We start from the raw sequence: 24,130 nt of genomic DNA on the forward strand, positions 1-24,130 counted from the left end.
ACACAATGTTGTTCGACGTTAACCGCATCCACGATGAGATGATGTGAATGACCACCATGCGACCAGTTCGACACAAGCATAGGGACGATGCACTGTGGAAAGGGGGGCAATGACGCAATGCGGCTTCAAGTTACGCGCGCTGGCCGATAATTGTGCCGTGTGGATGGTTTGCGACGCACGAGCATGCTTGGTCCAGCTTGCCACGACCCGTATTGGAGAAAAAAAGAAGAACGTGGAGAAAGAGGCAAAAGTGAATCCACTAGACAACTAGAAAATTTTCGTTCTAGCTGTGTTGTTTTTCGCGGGCACAAGTTCGCCCTGTCTACGTTAGCCTAGTAAAAGTGTTCATTTAACAGTGCGATACGATATACTAGCCCCAGCATTGTTTTCTCAGCATTAGAATAACCACGTTCAAGAGCCACTTGCACCATGCTCAAATTTAGTTAGCGCAGTTGTACATAGCTTACGCCGGTGAGTTTTACGTGGAACTCGGGCACGGTGGTCGGGCGTCGCGTCAGCCGCAGAATGGTGGCTCTGAAGTTTTGAAGGCGGTGCATGGCCGGTGGTGTTATTTCTACAGTGCGTGAATTAATGACGTAAAAACTCTGAAACCACATTCGTCGTTGTCAGTGCCTCTAGCGCGTGTTCTCTTGTGCTTGCTTCATTGTCGGCAAGCTGTTTCTCGCTGTTAAGACTCGCTCTAAATGATTTCACCTTTGGTGCCACACTGGCACAGTGTGTTGAGAAATAACTTTAGTTACGATGGTCGGTTCAACTTGACGCGTGGGCTGTGCAGCGCACGTGGTTTCCACGCCGAAGAGAGAGTTGCACGGCTTCTGCTTCACATTGGAACAAGAGAAGGAAATTTGCCCAGTGAATCTCGGCGAGTTCCGGCTTCACAACGGCTTCACATCGAGCGATGTCGGGGCCCTTCCTCAGTTTTTTCCTTCCTTTATGGGTGGCTGCGACGCCAACAGCACAAACCAGTCCAGACTGTCCATACGATTGATATCCCCATAAAAGATGAAGCTGTGGCTCCTTCTTTGAACAAACATGACCATTATCCAAGTGGTGACTACAGCAGGAGGAGAGTCACATGTGGGAAACCATTCTTTTAGTTGAATGTCGTGCACCTGTTAAACATAGGCTCTTAAAAAACACGGACTTGAGCGACTGACTATGTCGAGCAAGTTGATCTTACTGATGCTTTGTTAATTCTGTTAAATGTTTCAACTAAACATGACTGCCTCTGCCAAGAAACAAACCTAGATTATGCAGAAGTGTCGGAATGCGCAATTTCTTTCCTTCCTGCGTGTTTTAGTTTGCTTCCGTCGTAACCGTTTCCGACGACTAAATGGGTCAAAGAATAAATAATTGCACATGATCTATGGCTTTTTTACTTGAGTGGCACCACCCAGCCAGGCCATCAATATTGAGTAACGGCCACTGAAAGGACCGGTGTCCTCACCTCATACTCCGATCTCGGCTCGAGCAGGAACGGCAGGCGGAAAGGCACGAGAGAAAAAGCAATCGGACGCCCAGGATCAGGATACGGCACTTCACTGCTGCATGGCACGACGCTGCAGCATGAGCAAAAATGAAAACACTCTGATATACACAAATGAAGAACTGGATAAAGCTGAAAGCAATCGAGCTCAGTGGAATGCTCGTACATCACTGCAACCGGAATGTTGCTATATATTACATATTGGTAATACCAATTTGGTGTCCTAAAAGTGGTGTCTAAAGGACATTAGGTCATCATATGTCGAAATTTAGTTATGTAATAACCATTGTACACGAATTTACAACAAACACGTAGCCGGGAAAGTTTTCCCATGTGGTACCGCAATAGTGGTAATTGGACACGAGCGGCAACGTAGACATTCCCATGAGGTTTTCACTTGCGAACATCAACTTTGGCGGAGCGCAATTATTTCCAGTTTGAGAGCAAGGCACTCGCTGTGCTATTAGGCATAAGGCAATCCCGTGACTACATTTTTGAAAGAGAGTTAATTCCACTTAACGACTGACCCTCAAAAATTGACGGGTTTTCAGAGATTAGACAGGCAGGTGTCAACAATGACCACTGCTAGAATACAACGCTGGATGCTCCACCAGTAGTCGCAGCGAGCTCTAGCGACATACTAGCTGCCACAGATTCTCGACGACAGGTACTCAAGGGGAATGCCTAATGGGACTTATTCAGCCTATACCTTGACGTTACAGTTCAGCTCCCAAATATGCGCTGTCCCAAAGCCAGCTAAAAACTGCAGCCATCACAACACTTAAGCTGAAGGCCTCGTCTTTTTATACCTGGTCGCCGCAGAGTTCAAACAGTATACGCTAGGTGGCCGACCCGGAATCGCAAATAGGCTGCCAGCGACCATTCAACCGTTATTAAAGCTGTAATAAGAACTCCAACAACAGGCGAATTTACAAACTTTTGGGGCAAGTACTACTAGTACGCTTGCAAGGCTCACAAGCAGTTGTTTCCCAATGAAAGTTCACGACCAGCTCATGAAAGCCTGCTCTTCTAGCTTTCCCTGCGACTTTGCTGCGTGTTCCACTCAGACCTAAAGCTTTTTAAGTACATAATTGGGGTCTGCATTGTCCATGCATAAGTTTCATGTAGCGTGACCATGCTGAGAATCAAGCAATCAATACACGGCTAAGACAAGAGTAGCAATGATCATAGTTGGGCTGAAGTAAACGAATATATAAAGGGGAAGCTTGGGCATGCTGCTGCCACAAAGGGAAAAAATCGCAGTATCTCCACAGAATGAACGATGATGAGTGCGACGAAGCGTTCGTCCATCCGTCCGTGCTTCCGTTCATGCATCCGTTTCTTCGTACGGGCACCCGTTCATGCGTCCGTCTGTGCATGTGTCCATGAGTCGATCTGTCCGTGTGTCTGTCTGCCTGTATGTCTCTCCGTCTTCTTGTCTGTCTGTTCATTCATACGTCCAACCATGGGTCCGACCATGCGTGAGCCCGTCCATCTAGGGAACACTTCAAATACCTCCATCTGGCTTGTTTTTACCATATATTGGAGGGATGAATGGATGGATGGATGAATGGACGGACGGACGGACAGACGGACGGACAGACGGACGGACGGATGGATGAATGGATGGATGGGTGGACGGATTCGGCTATGTCCTTTAGATCAGGCGATATATCACGCCACATAGCCTTAAAGTTAAGTAATATCACAATGTGTTTAAAGATTAAAGTTCATTCGCGCCTTGACTGTAGCCACCAAAGTTAGCCTCCTCCTAGTTATTCCTACCCATTTAGAGTCTATTTTGCCTTTACTGTCCCTGAACTCCAATGCATTGAAAAATTCCGTGCTATTATCTTTAATTAAAGGCTGGAGCTTTCTACAGAACATTATCAAATGTTCAGCCGTTTTCTCCTCTTCTCCAAACACAAGACATATCGTGTCTGTGCCTTCGTATTTGGTTCGGTGCGTCTTGGTCCGCATTACTCCCGTTCTAGCCTCGAACAGCAGAGAAAGACTCCGAGAATTACCATAGATATTTTCTTTTGCAATTTCCTGCTTAAAAGTTTGGTAGGTCTCCAGTAATAATTTCGTAAGCATTCCTATCTTTCACATATCCCTCTTCGTTTCCTTCACCTTCTTCTGAACCAATGCTTCCTTTTGGCTTGGTATTCTGCTGTTGTCTAAATATTTGCTTGGCAACTGTCAAGTTTGCTTCCTCCATTTAGTATTCATCATATACAATACCGCCATCCAGCAGACAGCCCCGCCACGGTGGTCAATGGCTAAAGTTTCTGACCCCCAGGTCGCGGGACTGAATCCCGGCTGCGGCACTGCATTTCCGATGAAGGCAGAAATGTTGTAGGCCTGTGTGCTCAGATATGGGTGCGCATTAAAGAAGCCCAGGTTATCGAAACTTCTGGAGTCCTCCACTATGACGTCTCTAATAATCATATGGTGGTTTTGGGACAATAAATCCCACGCATCAATGAATCATCCAGCAGACAATCCAAGGCCTAAACGAGAGTATGTACTACAATTATACTGTCAGCGCTTTGTTAATACCGAGAGTGTGATAAGGACGCCATGCTACGTTTTTTGTAACGTGTGAACACGCCGATATGTACCTGAGGGAGGGTATGTGCCACTTGCATGTGGGTATGTGCCACAGCTCATGCTCTGTGACAACAAAGAATGCACAAGCCACGCCATAAGGAGCTTCGCCCCTAAAAAAATAGATACCACGTACCTAGGGAAGCGATGTTATGCGACGCATGCGGATGGAAGGTGAAAGCGTATATTTTTTATTAGGCCAGGCGTTATGAAAAGGCGCAAAATTTACGCACAAATGCACGTACACACATACGTTCAGCCACCGTATGTGTTTTATATTAGCATTTTTTTACAATTGCGGAATGATGAATAATAGCAACACAAGCATTTGTAAGCTGATATTCAGCGGTGGTGTGCACGAGGTTGGTAAGCGTCGATTCTGCTACTAAAATCATCTTCAGCGGATGGCGCCTACTTACCATTTACGTTAATCTGACATTACGCCTTTACATCTACATGTGAAATGTTTATAAAATTGGATAACCAGTACTCCAACCACAATTTAAGGTCGATTTGTAAAATATATCCAAGGCCTACCGTAGTTCTGTGCTAGAATACTTGATTGCGACGCAGAATGCAATGGTTTGATTGTGTTGTAGGCTCATGTGCTAAGCTTTGAGGGCACGTTAAAGAACCCCAGTTGGTCAAAATTTCCACAACCCTCCACTATGGTGTCTCTCATAATAATATGGTGGTTTTGGGACGTTAATCCCTACATATCATCATTATCACCGCTTTGATTCCTGCTGGTGCACTGGCATTTATTTTTTTCATTCGTATGGTCAGTGCTGCCTATGGCAGTTTTTTCTTAATACTCAAGTGTTTAAGTTGCTCATATGTTTTTTCGCCGTTCCTGGTTAGATAACAAATGTCTATAAACTGTGGTAGATATCCGCATATCAGTGGCACAGACTCGTACTCGGTTATGTGCCATTGTTTTTTAGAAAGTGTTCGACTACATACGAGATGAGATAGTGACATTATTCATCTCATGAAAAGCAAGAAGTCTTCGTCAAACAACTCCCATACAAATTTCGGTGTGCTCATCACGGGAGTGATCATGACGGCACCCGGACCTCGGTAGACAGACAGACAGACGAATGGAGGGACAGACGGACAGACAGACAGACAGACAGACAGACAGATAGACAGACAGACAGATAGATAGATAGACATGCAGGCAGACACCTAAAGTGCTTGCAATACGCAAAAAAATGCTTCGCATTTGAAACAGCGGAAAGCATGGTGAAAGCGAAAGATAGAAAAAAAGAACAGCGCTTTGTCGTTTCCTCCTTCTTTTAGAGGCAAAGCACCTGAGGATGTCCTTGTGTCGGCGTGCATCGTGTGCATTCGTAACAATCAATTTGCTTAGCGTAAAAAAGGGTGCCAACACTTCAGCGGCCATCGTGTGACAAGAGAGAATGAACGGCACACGTTGAATATGCAAACGCTCCTTCTGTGATGAACGCTGAACTACTAGATCGCAGAGATTGTGAACGTGCCCTCACCCTCGAGAGAAAACGCCAATGCAGGCAGCGTCTGCTAGCGAGTTTCCTAACCGAAAAAAAAAAAACAAACAATTAACTGCTCGCCTTGCCTGACTGTTCGCCGGCCACTTCGTATATATAGGCACTTGATCTTGACCCGCAAAGCAGAGCCAGTGAATGATTTGTCTTGTGCATAGCTGGTAATATAATTGTATTCACAGCATGCGCTTCAACTAAAATTGGACTGCATCCTTCACTCCTTCACAGCTATTTAAAAGGCAAAGCTCCTTAAGCCGTGGGTCATTCGTCCACGTTGTTTGTAGTAGTAGCCGCAGCAGCAGCAGCTGTAGTAGTAGTAGTAGCGTAGTAGTAGTAGTAGTAGGTAGCCCCTTCCAAGTCTGGACAAGAGGAGCGGCATGCGCACACTTTTTTGAATTGAGGAGGAATCTCGCACACGTTAATCATAAATAAAAAGATTGTTGTTTCTGACAAAATAACCTACAGAGACGAGTATCGGCGACTTAACCTCGAATAAAATTTGCCGTTGAATTTCATGCTTAGTAACAAAAACTAGTAACAGAAGGACTGTCTGACCAGAAAACGTTGCCACAGTGAAGTCGCTTGGCATAACCTCCTTAGTTTTAGAAAGGTTTAGCGAGGGTTGGCCCACAGAGCCATGAACTAGCGGCGGTGAAAGGTGGGAACTAGACACGAAGCGCAGGCCGTAAGAAAGTGCACGCAAGCCGCTCCTCTAGTTCCGCTGTGCCACCTCTCGTTTAGTCCTTGGAATGTCCGTTGGATGGCGGTACTTCTATACAGTAGCGTTAGCCGCCGCCCGATCTAAAGGGTATAGCCACATAAATCCATTCATCCAAGGGGTATACACGGTATGTAGTACGTGTGGAAAGAAGGACGAAACTGCCCAACACTAGATAATGTTCTGCAAAGGGCTTCACCCTACAGTTCAAGATGATGGCGCACAGCTTTTCGAAGCACTGGGGTTCAGGGACAGGGAGGGCAAAATAGACTTTAAGTGAGTAGAAATAACTAGAGGGTGGTTATCTGATTGGTGGTTAAAGTCAAGACACGAGTGAAAATTAAACCCTTTTCTGCAAAGTACGAGCCCTCAACCTCACTATTTAAAGACAAAAAGAAATAAATCCAGTGTTTGGTTCACTATGTATGACAGCTTGGTGGTGTTAGCCACAAAGAGCCAGGCACATCTATCCCATCCCATCCCATCTCAACCTACCCACCCACCCACCCACCCAGATACAGAGAAAAAACTGGAACTCGAGCACGAGAGCTAAAAAATCGAGCACGAGAGCTAAACATTTCGCTGACTACTTTTTCTAGTCGCAGCTAAGTTTCCATGAGCGCGTGTTTAAAATTTGAGCAGTTACCTTGCTTTCTAGAAGAAATAAAATTTTGTGACATTGCTAACAATGTTGACATTGTTTTCTCATCAGTTCCGATTAATAATGCTCTGTTCACGTAACGCACACAACATTTATTTTGTCGCAATGCTAAACTTCATAGCACCAATTTTCTACGGGACATGCGTGCATGTGCATTTATTTGTGTCATGTCACAAACCGAGTTCGCGCTCTCGAGGTCAGCTGTATAGACCAGCTACTCGAGCAACAACTGCTCTCGTGACTGCTCTCGGGTTTTTTCCGCGAGGCACCAAAAACCATCACAATTTGTCAAAGGGCGATTCTAGAAAACTCTTCACACTTTGTAATAAAGTTCCCGTTTTAGCCATTATGGCGATGAGGATCGCCATCTTCCTCCAATCGTAATCACGAATATCCTTCAGAAAAGTTCTGCTTATAATAAATTTCAAAGTTTGGCCAGTTAGTACAAATGCTTTTATAGTTACAGCGCAAAATCTACGATGACAGAAAACGGAAAGGACACAAATGAGCACTGAGTCGCAACTTAACATTTCAGTTGAAGAATGTGAAAAGATGGAAAAAAAATCATAGAGTTAAGCGTATCAACATTGCGCGGAAGTGTTGTAAGAAATATAAAAAAGTTACATAGCGTATTTCTTGACGGCACAATTGGTGAGAAGATATGTGAAATATTTTTCCTGGATACATAGATGCCTCATTGACGCATGCTTCATTCATTTGTTTAACACGGAAAGCCCCTACCACTTCCCTAATTATCTGAGATCTGTGTTTCAACAGAATTTCTGGATTGCCCAGGTAGTACAAAAGAGATGTAGTACGTCTTATTAGGAGGTAGATCATCTACAGTGATGGCATGCCAGATCTATAAAGTGAACGTCAGAAAGGAATAAATCAAGACAAAAACCATTAAAACGAGATGGACTTTTAAAGATGCTTCCAAGCACCGTCTTATTATTATAGCTTTTGTTTTTATGACGATATCGTTTTAGCCGACGGCAATACGAGTACTAGCGTCTTATTGTTATAGCTTTTGTTTTTATGACGATATCTTTTTAGCCGACGGCAATACTAATACTAGAAGTCGCCTTCAGTAAAAATATATCTTGAACTTCCAACACCGCTACTGTATATATTTAAAAAACTCGTTTTTTCCGCCAAGCAACTTATCGGCGCCATTTGGTCAATGCATGCACGGACATGAATGAATCGCTGAGTACCGAAACTTGAAGTCAAGCCTGCCCAAAAAAGTAACGCGCGAAATGATAAATGCGTGAGGTGTTTACTTTGCCTCAGCAGTCTCCTTTGTCGAGGACTTCTGAAACATTGCGTACTTTACTGACAGCGATAACCATTGAACTTAATTCCTCCCGAACTCTTAAACAGTTATCTTGTATCCATCCGATGTCCTTCTTCGGCTTCTCCAATATCAGTTAAGCTCGTAGATTCAACATGAGCGGTAGCGCCCGTCAGTCATATTCTGTTTTGCGTTACGTTGTGTTTGTGTCATGATTTTTAAGACAATAGACACAGCTGCGAAAAAGGCTTCACTGCATGTACAACTTATGGGCCCGATTGAACGCAAGTACGTTTTTGTATAGAGTGACTGTTACCACAATGAATCTCTTGTCGTTATAGGGTGCACATAGGTCACTGCACTCGCTGCACAGTCTCCGTTTGCGAAAATGGCGTTCTTAGCAGACAGAGCGAAGCAACAACTCAGACACCTATTCGCGTTCATCCGTACCTGTGAATAAGTTTCATGCGTCGTTTGTGCTTGAGAAACAAGGGGCATCTTTCGATCTGCTTGCCATTTTGAGCGTGACCTGCCAATTTATTGCAGTCGCGTTCATGGCTACGTCTTTGCGGCAAAGCTACGACTTTTTTCACTACCTTTGAATGAATCGAATAGAAAAGGAGGGCAGACTTCAAGGACATAGGAAGGTCATGCCAACGTACATGATTAAGATCAAGCTATAGGCTGAAATCCAAGAGCTGTAAATTGCTTTTCTTATAGAGTTCCAACGTGAACTTGAATGATATATGTAATGTTTAATCTCCCATAGCTACCAAATTATTACGAGAGGCGCCGCAGTGGAGGATTCTGGAAATTTCTACCACCTGGGGTTTTTTAACGAGCACCCAAATGTATCACACGGGCATGCAGCTTTATCGCCTCCATTGAAATGCAGGCGCCGCCACCGGGATTCAATCCCGCAACCCGTGGGTAAGCAGCCGAGTATCTTATTTAGCCAATAGACCATTGCAACGGGTACCAACGTGAACTTAAGGCTATTGCTATATTCTCAAAAGCCTCTCAGTATGTCTGTTGCCCCTCCTGTAATATTTATTACTAAGAAGAAACGCCCCAAAATTATCGACATACTGAAACACAGCCCTTGCTAAATTCTTGAGGTGGTCTTAAAGTTTTCAATTAACATGGCTTAAGTGCATATTACTCGAAACAGAAGCCACTTGAAAATCTATACAGACACCACTTTTCAGAATGTACACTGCACCTTGACATTTCACAAATGTACCGAACAGATAGAACGTTATTAATCCAAGGAAAAACTCTACTGACATACCGCATCTTTGTGTAAACATATACTGATCATTGCACTCTCTGACTGCTTCTCTGACACTGCGTAGCAGTTAGGCTTGTTCATGCGAATGGAGGAAATCTCCTACATCATTACTGATTGCCGTTTATTCTTTACTAGAAACAAATAATTGAGGCTAGATGGGGCAAGAATATTCTGAAGAAAAGAAGACACCCTGCACTGCCAAGTACATTTCTCAGAAATTATGGCCTAAACTGCACTTCAGGGTTGTGCGTTTTGGCCACAGAGCAAGAATATTTGAGGAGTAGAAACTCCCAGGCGGCGGCAGCCAGCCTGTTAACGTCATGGAGGGTGACGTGTTAACGTCATGGAGGGATGCGGTCTATGCTGAAGGTCACCAGATGACACTTTCGGCGTGGTTTCAACATTTAGATGCACTTCTTTGGAGGCGACACATAAAAATCGTGATAGGTCCTCGTACACTACAAAATTTTTCAAAGTTCTATCAGCAACGTCAATAGGTAGACGTGAGAGGTATTTTGGTTGTAGTTGCTAATTGATACTTACAAATTTAGATGACTGATTGATAAGTGAGGTTTAACGTCAATATACCACCATATTGCCATGTTTCTACTGCAAGTTTTGTTATCATCCCGTTACGCTGTACGTGATTCTCAGTGCAAACCACGCACGCATTGATGGAGAAGCTTCGGAACTGTAGTAGACCATTGCGTTAAGAATACGCCCACTTTGAGAACATTACAGATTATTCTGGAACCTACGTGTCGGCTAGCAGTAACTCTAGAATATTCGACGGCACGTGTATAAATGCTGGCGCTCATCATCCCTTGTCAGTTGATCACCGGTCAACGCTCTGTTCACCGCTATCTGTGTCTGTGTGTACTGTATATAAACCTCCAGTTTCCTAGCCACAAGTTCGGCCGAAGCAACAGTTTCATCTGAGCATCTAATCTGCTGCCTTCGTCGACGCCTTAATTACGTGACACCTATTGAATGTCTGCTTCTTTGATGTACTGAACGGCCCTGTCAAGCCGTGAAACAAAGGTGACGTGAAGCCAAGTCAGAAAAAAACGCATCCACGCAAACCCCAAGCAAGGAACAAGCCACTGGCAGCTGGATCTACCGACCTTCGGCGGGCCGCTACCTCTAAATTCCGGGCAAACCGCGAACCCAAACTCAGACACGGCGACAGTGACATTTTGTGTACCACCGGCACCTATTTCGCTCCGACAAACCAAACAGCCACCTACCTTCCACGGTTCAACACTGGAAGAGCTGGAGAGCTGGCTAAAAGCCTACGTCCAAGTGGTTGTTTTTATACATGCACCAGCGAAGACAAGCTTCATCATGTGTACTTCCCCTTGCAAGACTGGTTTCTGGTTTGAGAACCAAGAGTGAACCTTCTCAAGGTAGAACATATACACCAGGTTTCTAGCTACAGTCACGAGGGTCATCCGCAGGCGTAGTGTCGAGATGATTGAAACCTGTTTGCAACTCCCGAACGAAAATGTGACGTTTTTCACGGAAGAGATGAGCTACTATGCCACCACGCTGACCCCGAGATGCCTGAAGACAAGAAAGTTTGTTTTCTGAAGCGAGGAGTAAAACAGGAGCTGTCAGCAGGTCTGATGTGGAACCCACCATGAGACGACGATTGAAAATACCCTCGAAATGCGCATGCGAGGATACAATCCCCGCTCCACGCCAGAGTACCCCGAAGGTCAACAACTCTGCTTCAACGACTTGTGCGAGACCAATCGAGTGATCATGCCGGAAGAGCAGCGCAAACTGTTACCTTCGGCAGAGCTTCAAGTGGATTTGATTCCCCACAATGTGCGAGAACGAGTTCGGCAATCGTTTGGAATTCCAAAAGCACGGCTGCTAGGGCCAGAACCTTTGAGCTACGCCACTGCAGTGCGCCGCGACGCTCCTCTCCACCCATGTCAGGACACTTCCCCACCGCAGTTTCGCCATAATACTCCATCGCCGCCGCCGTCATCATCAACGTTCTATCGCCCTCCCGTAAGCCAGTGATACGCTCCAAGAAAAATCGATGTTTGGCGTACCAATTACATCCACTTGCTCTGTCTGCTGTCACTGCGGGGAGGTCGGTCGCACCTACTGCCGTTGCCAGTACCGACCAATGGGTGTACGGAGCTTTGAGGTCAACGCGCCGTGTCCTCAATAGGATTAATGACCGCACGAAAGCACCTACTACCTCACAGGAGTCCCGAACCGGAGTGACTGACAACTCCGCTCATGAACCGTGTGAAAGAAGGAGTATCCTTTCTTTCCCGTGCTCGGGGTCTTCCGCGTTCGCCTTTGCGGAACCGATCGGCTTCGCTAGTTGACGGGTCGGGAACTGGCTATGCACTCTACATCAGCCACATTAATTGCGCTACACCCAACACGCTGTTAATTGGTGCCTCATACTAACTCCTGGGGTCCCTGGACCGCCGCGTAGTCCCGCACCACGTCCACAGGACAATGTCTTTTGCTGTGATGACATCGGCTGCCCTAGTCACCGCAGCAAGCTGAAACGCCGGGACCCCCGACAAAAGCAGCACCTCCCAGTCCTACCAGCTTGAGATGGCAGGCTGTCTATGTGGGGAAGAATTAGTAGGCAGTCGAATAGAATGTGAGAAAGGGTGGCGTGAGGTTCGTTCGTTATCGGAATTAACCAGACAAATCGGAACACCAACTAAGAACGACCATACACCACCATTCACCAAATAAAGAAAGAGCTCTCAATCTGTTTTGGGATGTTAAACCCGGCATATTAATCTGTCAATCATGAAATGACGCTCTTTGGCTAGCAAATGGGCTTTGCACCATAAAACAGTACACATTATCGTCAACACCAACAACAAGCTTAGTTATTTTAAATGGAAAAAGCACGAAATACGAGATACCAGGCAAATAAGGACAGAAATGTCCTTGTATGGGTACTTCCCTACCTTTTGTCTTGTCTTTCGCGCTGTTTGCATCCAATATGTGCAGTACCAACGTGCCCATGCAACCACTTCAGAAGTTTTAGCTTTTTTTTACTGTTATACCTACACAACTGACTGGAAACAAAGGTGGTTTTTAAATGCAATCTATCTAGAATAATGAGAAGCCAAGCAGCCCCTGCATCTCTACAACAGACGCCACCACAGCGTTCCTTCGCCTCAAAAAAGAACTGTGCGTTTCTCAAAATACACACTGGTCTCCAAGAATGCACAACTTTGTTGAACAAATCTAATCAAGAGTGCTGAAAATATCTACAATAAATTCCACGAGTTTCCTTCCAACATAACAAATTCTACTCACCAGGAGATTCGTAAGGATAATTTTCGCCCACATCTCGCATTCCACACTTCCACACAGCCGAAGCTTTTTCCATTAAATCCAATCTTAAGTGAATAAATCATCCATCTATCACTTTTCAAGATGAAGAACGTAACTTCCAGTTGGACAAGACATGAAGCGTCTTGTGCTCTAACACATGGGCTCATGCGCAAAATTTTAGTGACTCACTTCCTCCTATATATGTCCTTTCTTTTTCCAAGTAAACTTCAGATGAGAGTTCAGTGCTGTGTCCCTTCTTTGTCCGCATCTAACTCGTTGCGCTGTAAAATATTGCAGGATGAACTATTCATGTTGTGGCAGCACTGCACAAGACGGACACCTGGGCAGTACGCTTTCGCGTCTACATCAGGATCAAGTTGTACTGGCCATGAAATTTGGTATTAAACGTGGTCGCACACCCACCGCCTTTTAAGACCATATCTTTTTTGAAATACTCATACTTTTATATATGCCAGTGTAAGCTATCGGTTTATTTTTCGGTCTATCTGGGGCTTGGCTAATTGGTAGATTGCCTAATTTTTTATTTAGGCGCTGTAAATAGCGGGCGTATGCAGGCAGTGTATTTGAAGTGTACTGAAAAATATCGCAAACGTTCGGGTATGCAATGCGTAAGCTATCGCCAGCGACATGAACATAGGGAGTTATGTGTTTCGCGATTGAAGCGCGACTATAATTGGAGGGAACAAGCACTAATAGGGAAAAACCAACTTTTATTCAAAGCTAAAGCAATCGCCAGGTTTCACAAGTGACATTTATTTCCTCCAACCATACTATATCAGTGTAATGAGCAAATTTATGACAGCTTTTTAGTATTACTGAAAATCTCTTTTCTAGCGCCCTTTCACATGTCTCTATTACTCAGTGCAACCCTTTCACTAAGAGAAAGGCATGCTCGCAAAATTTGTCAGTGATAGCTCCCCCCTCGTGTTTTAGTGTTCCGCACTCGGTTGCGTTTTCTGCTGTGCATGATGTTCTCAGATGCATTTTATTGTTGGTGAGCGTCTTGAGTGCAGTGTCAAATGGACAGCGGAATGATGCAAATTAAATACATTCAAAGCAGAGTGCTTGCGTCGCTACCGTGCAAAAACCATGTGCTGTGCGAAGATGCAGCAGCAAAAAACATATGCTTGGCAACCTATGCCTTCTGGATAAGGAAGAAGGGCAACAGTTCAAAATACTGTGCTCACTGAACATTCATGCATTAGTATCCCTGCAGCCCGGTTTTCTTCTTGAACACGTAGTTCCTACTAGTATTCATGTTATTGGTGAGCAGACCGACAAGTTATCTATCGCACTACAGTTCCTATGTCTGCATTCGCATACGTAAAAGTAATTTATCGGAGCATGATGCAAAACATGGCGCATATAGTGTCCGCAGAGTTCTTCTGCTTATTACACCCTGGTGGTAGTGTAATAAACTTAATTCATTCTAACCATTGAATAAAATACATATGTCAAAAGTTGCCCCGCCACGGTGGTCTAGTGGCTAAGGTACTCGGCTGCTGACCCGCAGGTCGCGGGATCAAATCCCGGCTATGGCGGCTGCATTTCCGATGGAGGCGGAAATGTTGTAGGCCCGTGCACTCAGATTTGGGTGCACGTTAAAGAACCCCAGGTGGTCGAAATTTCCGGAGCCCTCCACTACTCAAATTTCTTGGATATGTAGGTAGCTTCGAAGGAGTCCGGCCTGATCCAGACAAGCTTGCCTGTTTGCCAAATTACCAGCTCCTGTCGATAAGAAAGCCATCCGACGCTTCCTTGGTTTATGCGCCTATTATCGCCGGTATTCCCCTGTAGTGCAATTGGTTAGCGCACGGTATTTATACTATTGTCGGTTCCTTCAAGGCTTTTCACAAATAGCAGAACCTCTGACTCATCTCACAAGAACGACACGCCGTTTGTCTGGAAAAACGAGCAACAAGCAGCTTTTGATGAGCTGCGACCGCGCATGCTATCAGCGCCCGTTCTCGCTCATTTCGACTATGATGCTGACACGAAGGTCTATACTGATGCTAGTAACATTGGTCTCGGTGTAGTGCTCGTTCAGCGCCAAGATGACATCGAAATAGTAATAGCCTATCCCATGCCAAGGCGAATTATCCCATTACGAAGAAAGAGTGCCTCGCAGTCGTGTGGGCAATCACCAAGTTTCGCCCATACTTTTATGGTTGTCCCTTCAAGATAGTGATGAACCACCCTGCTTTCTGTTGGTTGGCAAGCCTGCGCGACCTTTCAGGACGACTAGCACGGTGGAGCTCGCGGCTGCAAGAATTTGAGATCACCATCGTCCACAAGCTCAGCCGTAAGCATGAAGACGCTCACACACTGTCACGCGCACCCCTTCATGTCGTCAGTCAGTAAAGCAGAGGAAAAAGAAGGCTTCCTGGGCCCCATTAGCTCATCAGCCTTAAGAAAATGGCAGCCAAATGACGCAGTGATTCATCCAATCATCGATCATTTAGAGGGCCAGAGCGCAATCATACCACAGCTCGTTGACGTCGTTCTGCCTGCGAGGCAGTGTACTGTACAAGAAGAACGCTCGTTCGAACGAACGTGCCTACCTTCTGTTGATTCCTCGAGACATGCGAGACGACGTTTTCTTCGCTTGCCATATGAACCCACATCTAGTCATCTGGGATACTCACGGACACTTGCAAGAGTGAGCGAGAAGTACTATTGGCCAGGACTTTCGGCAAGTGTCAAGAAATACGTCAAGGGCTGTCGGGAATGTCAGCGCCGAAAGCAACCATCTGTTAATCAGCTGGTTTGCTTCAGCCGATTTAAGCACCTTGTATGCTATTTGACCAAGTCGCCACGAACATTCTCGGGCCATTTACCTTGTCTGCGGACAAATGGTTGATTGTCGCGACCGACTATTTGACACGCTACGCTAAGACGCAAGCGATCCCATGAGCCACGGCTTCTGAGGTAGTACAATTTTTCATGTGCCACATCGTGTTACGACACGGTGCTCTTTCCAGTATAATACCAGACAGAGGGACGACATTCACAGCACAGCTTATGGACAAAGTTTTCAAACTAATCAACGCCAGACACCGAAAGACAACTGCCCGCGAAGCAACGGACTTACCGAGCAACTGAATAATTCCCTCCGAGACATGATCTCAATGTACATCGACGTATAGGACAAAACATGGGACCATTTCTTACCTTACGTGACCTTCACGTGTAATACCGCCAAGCAAGAAACCACGCGATTCACATCATTTCGGCTTCTCTACGGCCGCGTAGTGCAGACCATGCTGGACTTTATGCTACCGTGTCAAGACGACGACGAGTTCATAACTGACGCCGAAGAATTCGCAGCGCGTGCTGAGAAAGCCCGGCAGTTCGCGTGACTGCATATCGGCCAACAACAGTAGGCAGACGCAAGACGCTTTAACACCCGCCACAGAGAAGTGTTCGACAACCCCAAAAAACAAGTTTGGGTGTGGACGCCCGTCCGCCGCCGTGGCTTTAATGAGAAGTTACTGTGCCGGTACATTGGCCCATATAAAGTGTTAAGCCGCGTCAGTGACGTGAACTACAAAGTGATTCCAGTCTCAACACCACAGGCACGGACGGAGCGGGACATGACCAAGATCGGACGTCATTCGTGTGTTGCACATGAAATCATTCATTACGTGTTGTTCATAACTTTTTCTTTACCGTACACTGCTCTTTGTGCTTTTTATTTATTTTTGTGAACTTGATTCTTCCTTCATTGATTTTGCCCATATTAGCACGCTCTTTAATTTCTACTTTCACTTTATCCTAATTTTCAATTTCTTTTTTTCACATGCCTATGTTGTACCACCTGGGTAGTGCTATGCACTTTTCATTCCCTCTTTGGTACTTTTTTTCTTTTCGAAAGGGGGGGTATAATGCCACCCACAGGTAGTGGGTCGACAGCAAGAGCGACTCTCAATCTGGAGGAAAAAAAAAAGATTGCGTGTTTCATCTCTGCTTGAGAGCCAGCCACGACTGACGCATCGTCCAGGAGCTAGCTACTCGGTGGTTTAATAAACCACCCCCGTACTTCTGATTCATTGTGGCAATATATTGCTCGTGTATGCCTTTGTTTGCTTTCGCATCAAGTGTGTGTCTGAATTTATGCATTTCGGCATTAAAGAACGCTCGTCGAAGTGCTTGCACCTATTTCGATGTCATGAGGTGCTCGCTTGCACTTAAATTGCTAGTTGCAGCTCGTCGAAATAACTGAACATATTTTGCATTCTACGCGCAGTTGGTTTTGATGAGCTTTCTATTTATTTTTGAAGCGACGTTCCATTGACGACACCAGCTTGCCAGATCCTTGATTTTCAGAAAACTTCGCCTTAATAGCAACGAAAGAGAAGGGCCCATGCACGTTCGCCTGTGGGCGGCTCTATCCAGTTGCTGTGAGAACGTCGATGAGGGCGCTGGTAGCAGCGTTTCCTGCAACATCACCTGGGCAGAATCTGACGCCCATCTCCCGAAACAACATTTGAAAAGGTCAGAGCTGTTTTGTTTCAGTACTTTATGTGAATAACTAGAATTTGGTATAAAATTGAGTGCTAAGAAAAAAGGCGATATTGAATAAATTTTCAAAGTAGCGAAGGCGGCAGCATGCAAGTGGGTCAAACTATTGTGAAAGTTTTCCACGCGCGTGGTCGTGGTGTTCCGGCCGCTCCTTTCGCTTCGCTTCTCAAGTGTGAATGTGCCTTAAGACGTAAAGAAGGAAAAGCGGTATTGAGGCTGCTTTATTAGGGGGGGTAACTAACCATCTGCCATAGCCATTCCCGCATTCGGGGGGTGACTGCGAAAAGATGAACTGTTGCAACTAACATCAGCGCGAAATGAAACACACAAGCGCTGTGACCCCTTCAACCTCCACGCACAGTCACATAGTTATCCTGCGCAAAAATGAAATCTGATCTTGGTTGAAATAACGAGCATTATGAAGTAGTACAAGCATGCAATTCGATGTAAAATCTAGATGCAAGCTTCACATTCAGAAATAAATTTCAGAAAACTTGCAGCAAACACACGGGACATGAACACACGACCACTCAGTCAGCATGCGCATATACTAACCACTACACCACACCATGCTTTTTTGTTACAAACTATACACCACGCTACGCACTGTCTCGATGAAAACTGATTGTGGGCACTAATGTTTTGGTTTCACACAGCATGAGTGTTTCTGCAGTTACTACAAAAACAGGCGCTTTCCTTTATTAGAAAAAAAGCACCCTTCTTGACGTGCCGGGTACAAACATCTGTACTCACTTCGTCTTTTGAAGAAGCAAAGCGGCCTTTTTAGGTTTAACTGTTAAGTTACTCCGGAAAACTTCGGAGTGTAAAAATCCACTTAGACCCCAGTGCAAGAATACTTAAGGTGAGTCAATGCCGGGACTATCCACTGCCCGATGATGTTTTGCTTCGCTAAGAGCCTGGGAGATAGCGCTACAAACTTTGCCCCAGCTGCGTGTTTCCGTATCATATCCCAGGAGATGTATGGGGAAAATTCGGCGTCGCTATTGGCTGAAAGCAATCACATGATCTAAATGATCTAAATGCACTTCCGATATTTTTGTTTGTTTTTGTTTTTTATGCAAAATGTAGGCGCACATAGATGTTAGCTTAACGCTAGTTTTGCAATACGTCGGTGAAGCTTAATGAAACCGTGCGCCGTAGAAATTGAAACGAAACGTATGGGCTGTTAGCTGACGGTGTCGCTGAAACGAGTTGTGTTCTTATGGAGCTGGTGTGCCCCGATTTTTTATTTATTACGCGTTTGTGTTAGCCGCCGGCCGGCGAAGAAGATGCGCCACTTGAACTACTCCGGATGTCAACTGTCTTGAGGTAAGCGAGTTGCATCCCCTGTGGAATTCACGCTGAGGTCTCCTGTGTTCCCCACATAAACTAAGACGAGACGAACTTGTTTCAATTTTAGTTGTTTTGTGACGATGTGCTGTTTCTTGCTGCGCCGTGCATTTGCCCAATGGCCTTTTGTCATCTTATTTCTTTTTATATCAAGTGACGCACTGCCAGCTTGCGCACTGTTAACGTACATAGTGCTTACGAAGCTCATGTAGTAGAATAGAGCGATTGGACCCTAGGTGTTCCCCAGATGCAACTTCACATTTAGGAAGGACACAGAAAGCATAGCGTGGGCCTTACAACATTACAAAGTAGATCGCGCAGTCGTCCCTCCGAGACTGGTGGGTAATCTAACGTTCAAAAATGATTCGGGTTGTTTTGAAAAATAAAAAGGAAATATGAAGCGAGAAATGGTACATGTCACCTAATGCATATTTCTGTCATGTTGAATGAAACATGCAGTGCATACAGTAGTGTCCATACACCATTGTCCATGCAACATCAATCATTAAAAATTGTATGATAAAACAAAAAACATGGCTTCTAAATCCAGAAACATAGTTGCACAGTACAGACACGCGTGGTATTTGCTTGCAGACACAGTTATGGGAAATACTGTACCCATTTGTTAATATCGTCACTGAACATACATTACAAAAAAAGTGTTGGTGATAGAAATATCGACAAATTAACTGCAAGAAAGTTGCTTTGCCAAAAACGTACTAGCGGGAAATTAGTGAAATATTACGCAGTATGAAAACAAAGACAAAAAGAGATGGACGTGTTCACTCATTAAAAAATAAAATGCTTTATATTTCATGCACTACTGAAAAGAAAATAATTTTTGAGTCACTGCACATGTATATGTCTTCTTTTGTCTGTGTCTGTTCGTGCCATTCATCACTTCGCTGTGTTTGAAAACAAGTTAGTCCACAAACCCAATAATTGAAAAAAGGTTTTCTAGAGTGCGACATGTTTTGAAGGAAATGATCACCTGAAATAACACTACTTCCCATTGCATGTTATCTAAGGGAGACCAAATGTCATGATCACAATAAAATGACACTTCTGTTCGCAATTTACATATGTAGGCTTATGCCACAGGAGCGAAAGAAAGACACGCCTGAACGATAACCGATGCCAGCCCGGAACGTGAGCCGTGGCTTCACGTGCCACGGCCTAGCGCCTTCTTTATTTTCTTCTGTCGCCATCGCGCGCTCTCCGGTTTGCGCGCCGCCCGAACGAGGGTGCTACAGGGCCCCCCGTGTAGACGGGAAGTCGGAATGTGACATGCCGTTTGTGGTATTCCAACGGAAGATCAGTCGTAGATGAGAGGCTTTCTAGGGCGGTCTCCAGGTACGCCGGCTTGAGTCGGTCCAAGCTGACTGTCTCTTCACGGCCGTTCTGAAGTAGAGTGGCAGTTTTGGGGGTGCGGTGAAGGATGCGGAATGGTCCGTCGTAGGCTGGTGTCAGAGGTGGTCTGACCGCGTCGTGGCGCACGAAAACATGTGTTGCAGTGGCCAGATCAGGGTGGATGAATATGGTCTTGTGTTCGGAAGGTCTGGGTGGAGTGGTCCGGAGGTCTTGAACGCAGTCGAGGAGGCGTTGTAGGAATTGCTGTGGCTGGTCTGGTAGCTTCATTGACGTGAAGAAGTCTCCCGGAAGCCGTAGAGAAGTGCCATACACCAGCTCTGCTGTTGAGCACTGCAGGTCTGCCCGAATGACAGCTCATAAACCTAAGAGCACCAGTGGCAAGGCATCAACCCAGGTGGCTCTATTGAGGTGGGTAGTCAAGGCGGTCTTCAGTTGTCGGTGAAGGCGTTCCACCATGCCGTTGGTGCAGGGATGATAAGCCGTGGTACGGCAATGTCTGGCTCCGAGGATGCGATTAAGGCAAGTAAACAGCGAGGACTCAAACTGACGTCCACGGTCTGTTGTCACGGTGCCAGGACAGCCAAAACGGGATACCCACGTAGAAATGAAAACGCGGGCAACTGTCTCGGCTGTGATATCTTGAATTGAAACAGCCTCTGGCCAGCGTGTGAAGCAATCGACCATTGTCAACACGCGGTACCCCTGAGACACTGGTAGAGGACCCACAATGTCTAGATGAACATGGTCGAAACGACGGCCGGGTGGAAGGAAAGGTTGGGGCGGCGTCTTAGTATGACGGGAGACCTTTGTCATCTGGCAGGGCAGGCACATGCGCGTCCAAGCGCGCACATCACCGTTGATTCCGGGCCAGACATAGCGCTGGGTGAGAAGACGCTGAGTAGCCCGAATGCCAGGGTGACAGACGTCGTGTAAGGAGTGGAAAACGGTGCATCGTAATGAAGCGGGAACGAAAGGGCGGGGAAGGTCAGCTGAGACATCGCACTACAAGCGCTCAGATGATAATGGATGAGGCACCAGGCGTAGTCGGAGTGAACGGGGGTTCTCCCGAAAAGCGGCAAGCTCTCTATCATCCTGCTGTGCCGAGGAGAATGAGGCCCAGTCGATGGTTGGCGGTGGAGAGTCAACCGCGGCTATACGAGAAAGGGCATCTGCGGCGGTGTTGTCAGCTCCTTTCACGTGGCGGATGTCAGTCGTGAACTCCGATATATAAGCCAGATGGCGGAGTTCACGAGGCACGTACTTGGATGAGTTAGTGCGGAAAACATACGCCAGTGGCTTATGGTCAGTCAGCACGTAAAACGAGCATCCTTCCAGGAAATGCCGAAAGTGCTGTATTGCAGCGTATATGGCTAGTAATTCCCGGCCAAAGACGCTGTAGCGGGTCTCAGCAGGAAGTAGCTTCCGAGAGTAAAACGACAAGGGTCTCCACTCGGAGTTAATGCACTGCTGTAAGACGGCTCCGACGGCCACGCTGGATGCGTCCACCATCAACCGAGTAGGGGCGTTGCTGCGTGGATGAATGAGAAGCACGGCGTTAGCGACCGCTTGCTTAGCAGCAGCAAAGGCGGCCTGGGCCTCTGACGACCAAGGAATGACGGAGGACGGGCCGGCGGTCGACCGAAGGAGGTCGGTGAGCGGTCGTAGCAGTTCGGCACAGTGTAGTGTGAAGCGCATGGAAAAATTCACAAGCCCCAGGAATTGGCGTAATTGGCGCAGTGTTGTAGGCTGAGGATAATCCTGAATTGCTTTAACGTGGGACCGGAGAGGGCGTATTCCTTTGGATGATATGTGATGGCCCAAGAACTCGAGCTCAGATGCGCCGAAAGTACACTTAGAGGCGTTCACAACGAGGCCGTACTGCTGAAGACGTTGGAACAGAGCGCGTAGATGGTGCTCATGATCTTCAGGTGTGCGGCTGGCGATGAGGACATCGTCAAGGTACGCAAACACAGTAGGAAGACCCCGTGTGACCTCAGAAATGAACCGCTGGAAAGTTTGAGCCGAATTGCGGAGTCCAAAAGGCATCCGCACGTATTCAAACAACCCAAAGGGCGTCGTGATGGCAGTCTTAGGTATGTCGGCGGGCTCGACAGGAATCTGGTGGTACGCCTTAACAAGGTCCACTTTGCTGAAAATTGTGCAGCCGTCGAGGCGCGATGTAAAATCCTGGATGTGAGGTAGAGGATAGCTGTCGTGGACAGTCTTGGCGTTCAACGCTCGATAGCCCCACAAGGACGCCAGTCACCCGGATCACGCTTTGGCGCCAAATGCAGCGGGGAAGCCCAAGCGCTTGACGACGGGCGGATAACGCCGAGCTGCAGCATGTGGTCAAACTCCCGTTTAGCAATAGCTAGGCGGTCTCCGAGCAGGCGGCGTGGTCGAGCGGCTGCCGGTGGACCCCGGGTGACGATGTGGTGTGTCACCGTATGTTAAGGCGGCTGAGTGAGGTTGCACGGTTTAGTTAACTCCGGGAAACTCGCCAAGATTTTTTCGAACGGTGAGGAAGGTATCAGCATGCGGATGGCCATTGGAGCGATGTCGGAGAGGACTCCCGAGATGGAGAGACGAGTCTTACCATCTATGAGGCGGCGCCGCCGCACGCTGACGTCCAAATCGAAGTATGAGAGGAAGTCCGAGCCGATGATCGGTTGAACCACGTCTGCGATGACGAAAACCCACCGGAAAATGCAGCGAAGGCCGAAGTCAAGGGTGAGAGATCGGAGCCCATACGTTGCTATAGACGAGGCGTTGGCAGCACGAAGCACTTGCCCCTGTGACTTTGAACGATCAGCCTTAGTCGGGGGCACAACGCTAATTTCCGCGCCCGTATCTATAAGGAACCTAGCGCCCGATAGCTGGTCCGTGACCATGAAAAGGCGGCTGGGACGAGAAGGGAGATCACACGCCGCCCTCAGTGATCTCGGCAGGCGTTTCCCTGCCACGAACATGGGGGTGTACACTTCGTGGCTCGGTGTCGGAAACGCCGGTGGTACCAGCAGAGGGGTGGAGGGCTAGGACTCTGAGCATCTCGTGTGCGTGGAAGAGCTCGACGACCGGAACGAGGCGAACGAGTCTCCTGCAGGGGGCTCCGGAGTGCGGCAATGGAAGCGGCGAGTTCGTCGATGCGGGCCTCAAGGTCGAAATCGCTGTGTCTGCTGGTGGTAAGACAGCATTGACAGATGGGGAGGTCGCTTCATGAACCTGATCGGCGAGCTCCGCCAGGCGGTCGAGATTGACGTCGCCTGCCGCCGCGAGGACGAGGCGGATTGGCTGAGAAAGGCGTTGGAGGAAGAGCTCGCGAAGCAACGCTGAGTGGGCAGAGACGTCGTGTTTCCCAAGAAGCTGTCGCATTCGGCGCAGTAGTTGGGAAGAGCGCCTGTCGCCAAGGTCCCCCTCTGCAAGGAGCTGCTGTAGGCGGACGCGTTCCGAAGGCATGAATCGTTCCAGCACCTTGGTTTTAAGGTGCTGATATGGCGTAGTGTCCGAGGGGTTGGAGAGGACGTCGGAGAGCTCGCTGGCAACGTCAGGAGGAAGGACGGAGGCTACGTGGTAGTAGCGTGTCGTTTCCGAGGCGATGCGGTACAGGGAGAATTGCGCCTCAACCTGATGAAACCAAACTTGCGGGTCCTGTGGCCAGAAAGATGGGAGACGCAGTTGCACGGCCGAGACGTCCTGCGGACGTGAGGCTTGTTCGGTTGAGGGTGCATTCGAGTCAGTCATTGTCTTCGTCCGAGGTCACCACTTGTAGGCTTATGCCACAGGAGTGAAAGAAAGACACGCCTGAACGATAACCGATGCCAGCCCAGAACGTGAGCCGTAGCTTCACGTGCCACGGCCTAGCGCCTTCTTTATTTTCTTCTGTCGCCATCGCGCGCTCTCCGATTTGCGCGCCGCCCGAACGAGGGCGCTACA

General features: G+C 47.1%; 1 protein-coding gene across 1 annotated transcript in view; it reads right to left on the bottom strand.

Annotated features, from left to right (window-relative positions):
• The window catches only part of LOC119167796 (WD repeat and HMG-box DNA-binding protein 1), a 465,682-nt gene that overhangs the window by 231,401 nt on the left and 210,151 nt on the right, over positions 1–24,130 (bottom strand). The window contains exon 9 of the mRNA XM_075883385.1: positions 1,469–1,580. Coding sequence (XP_075739500.1) covers positions 1,469–1,580 — 112 coding nt within the window. The remainder of the gene's footprint in view (positions 1–1,468; positions 1,581–24,130) is intronic.

The sequence above is a fragment of the Rhipicephalus microplus genome, unplaced genomic scaffold (assembly GCF_043290135.1).
Source record: "Rhipicephalus microplus isolate Deutch F79 unplaced genomic scaffold, USDA_Rmic scaffold_16, whole genome shotgun sequence".
Taxonomy (NCBI): domain Eukaryota; kingdom Metazoa; phylum Arthropoda; class Arachnida; order Ixodida; family Ixodidae; genus Rhipicephalus; species Rhipicephalus microplus.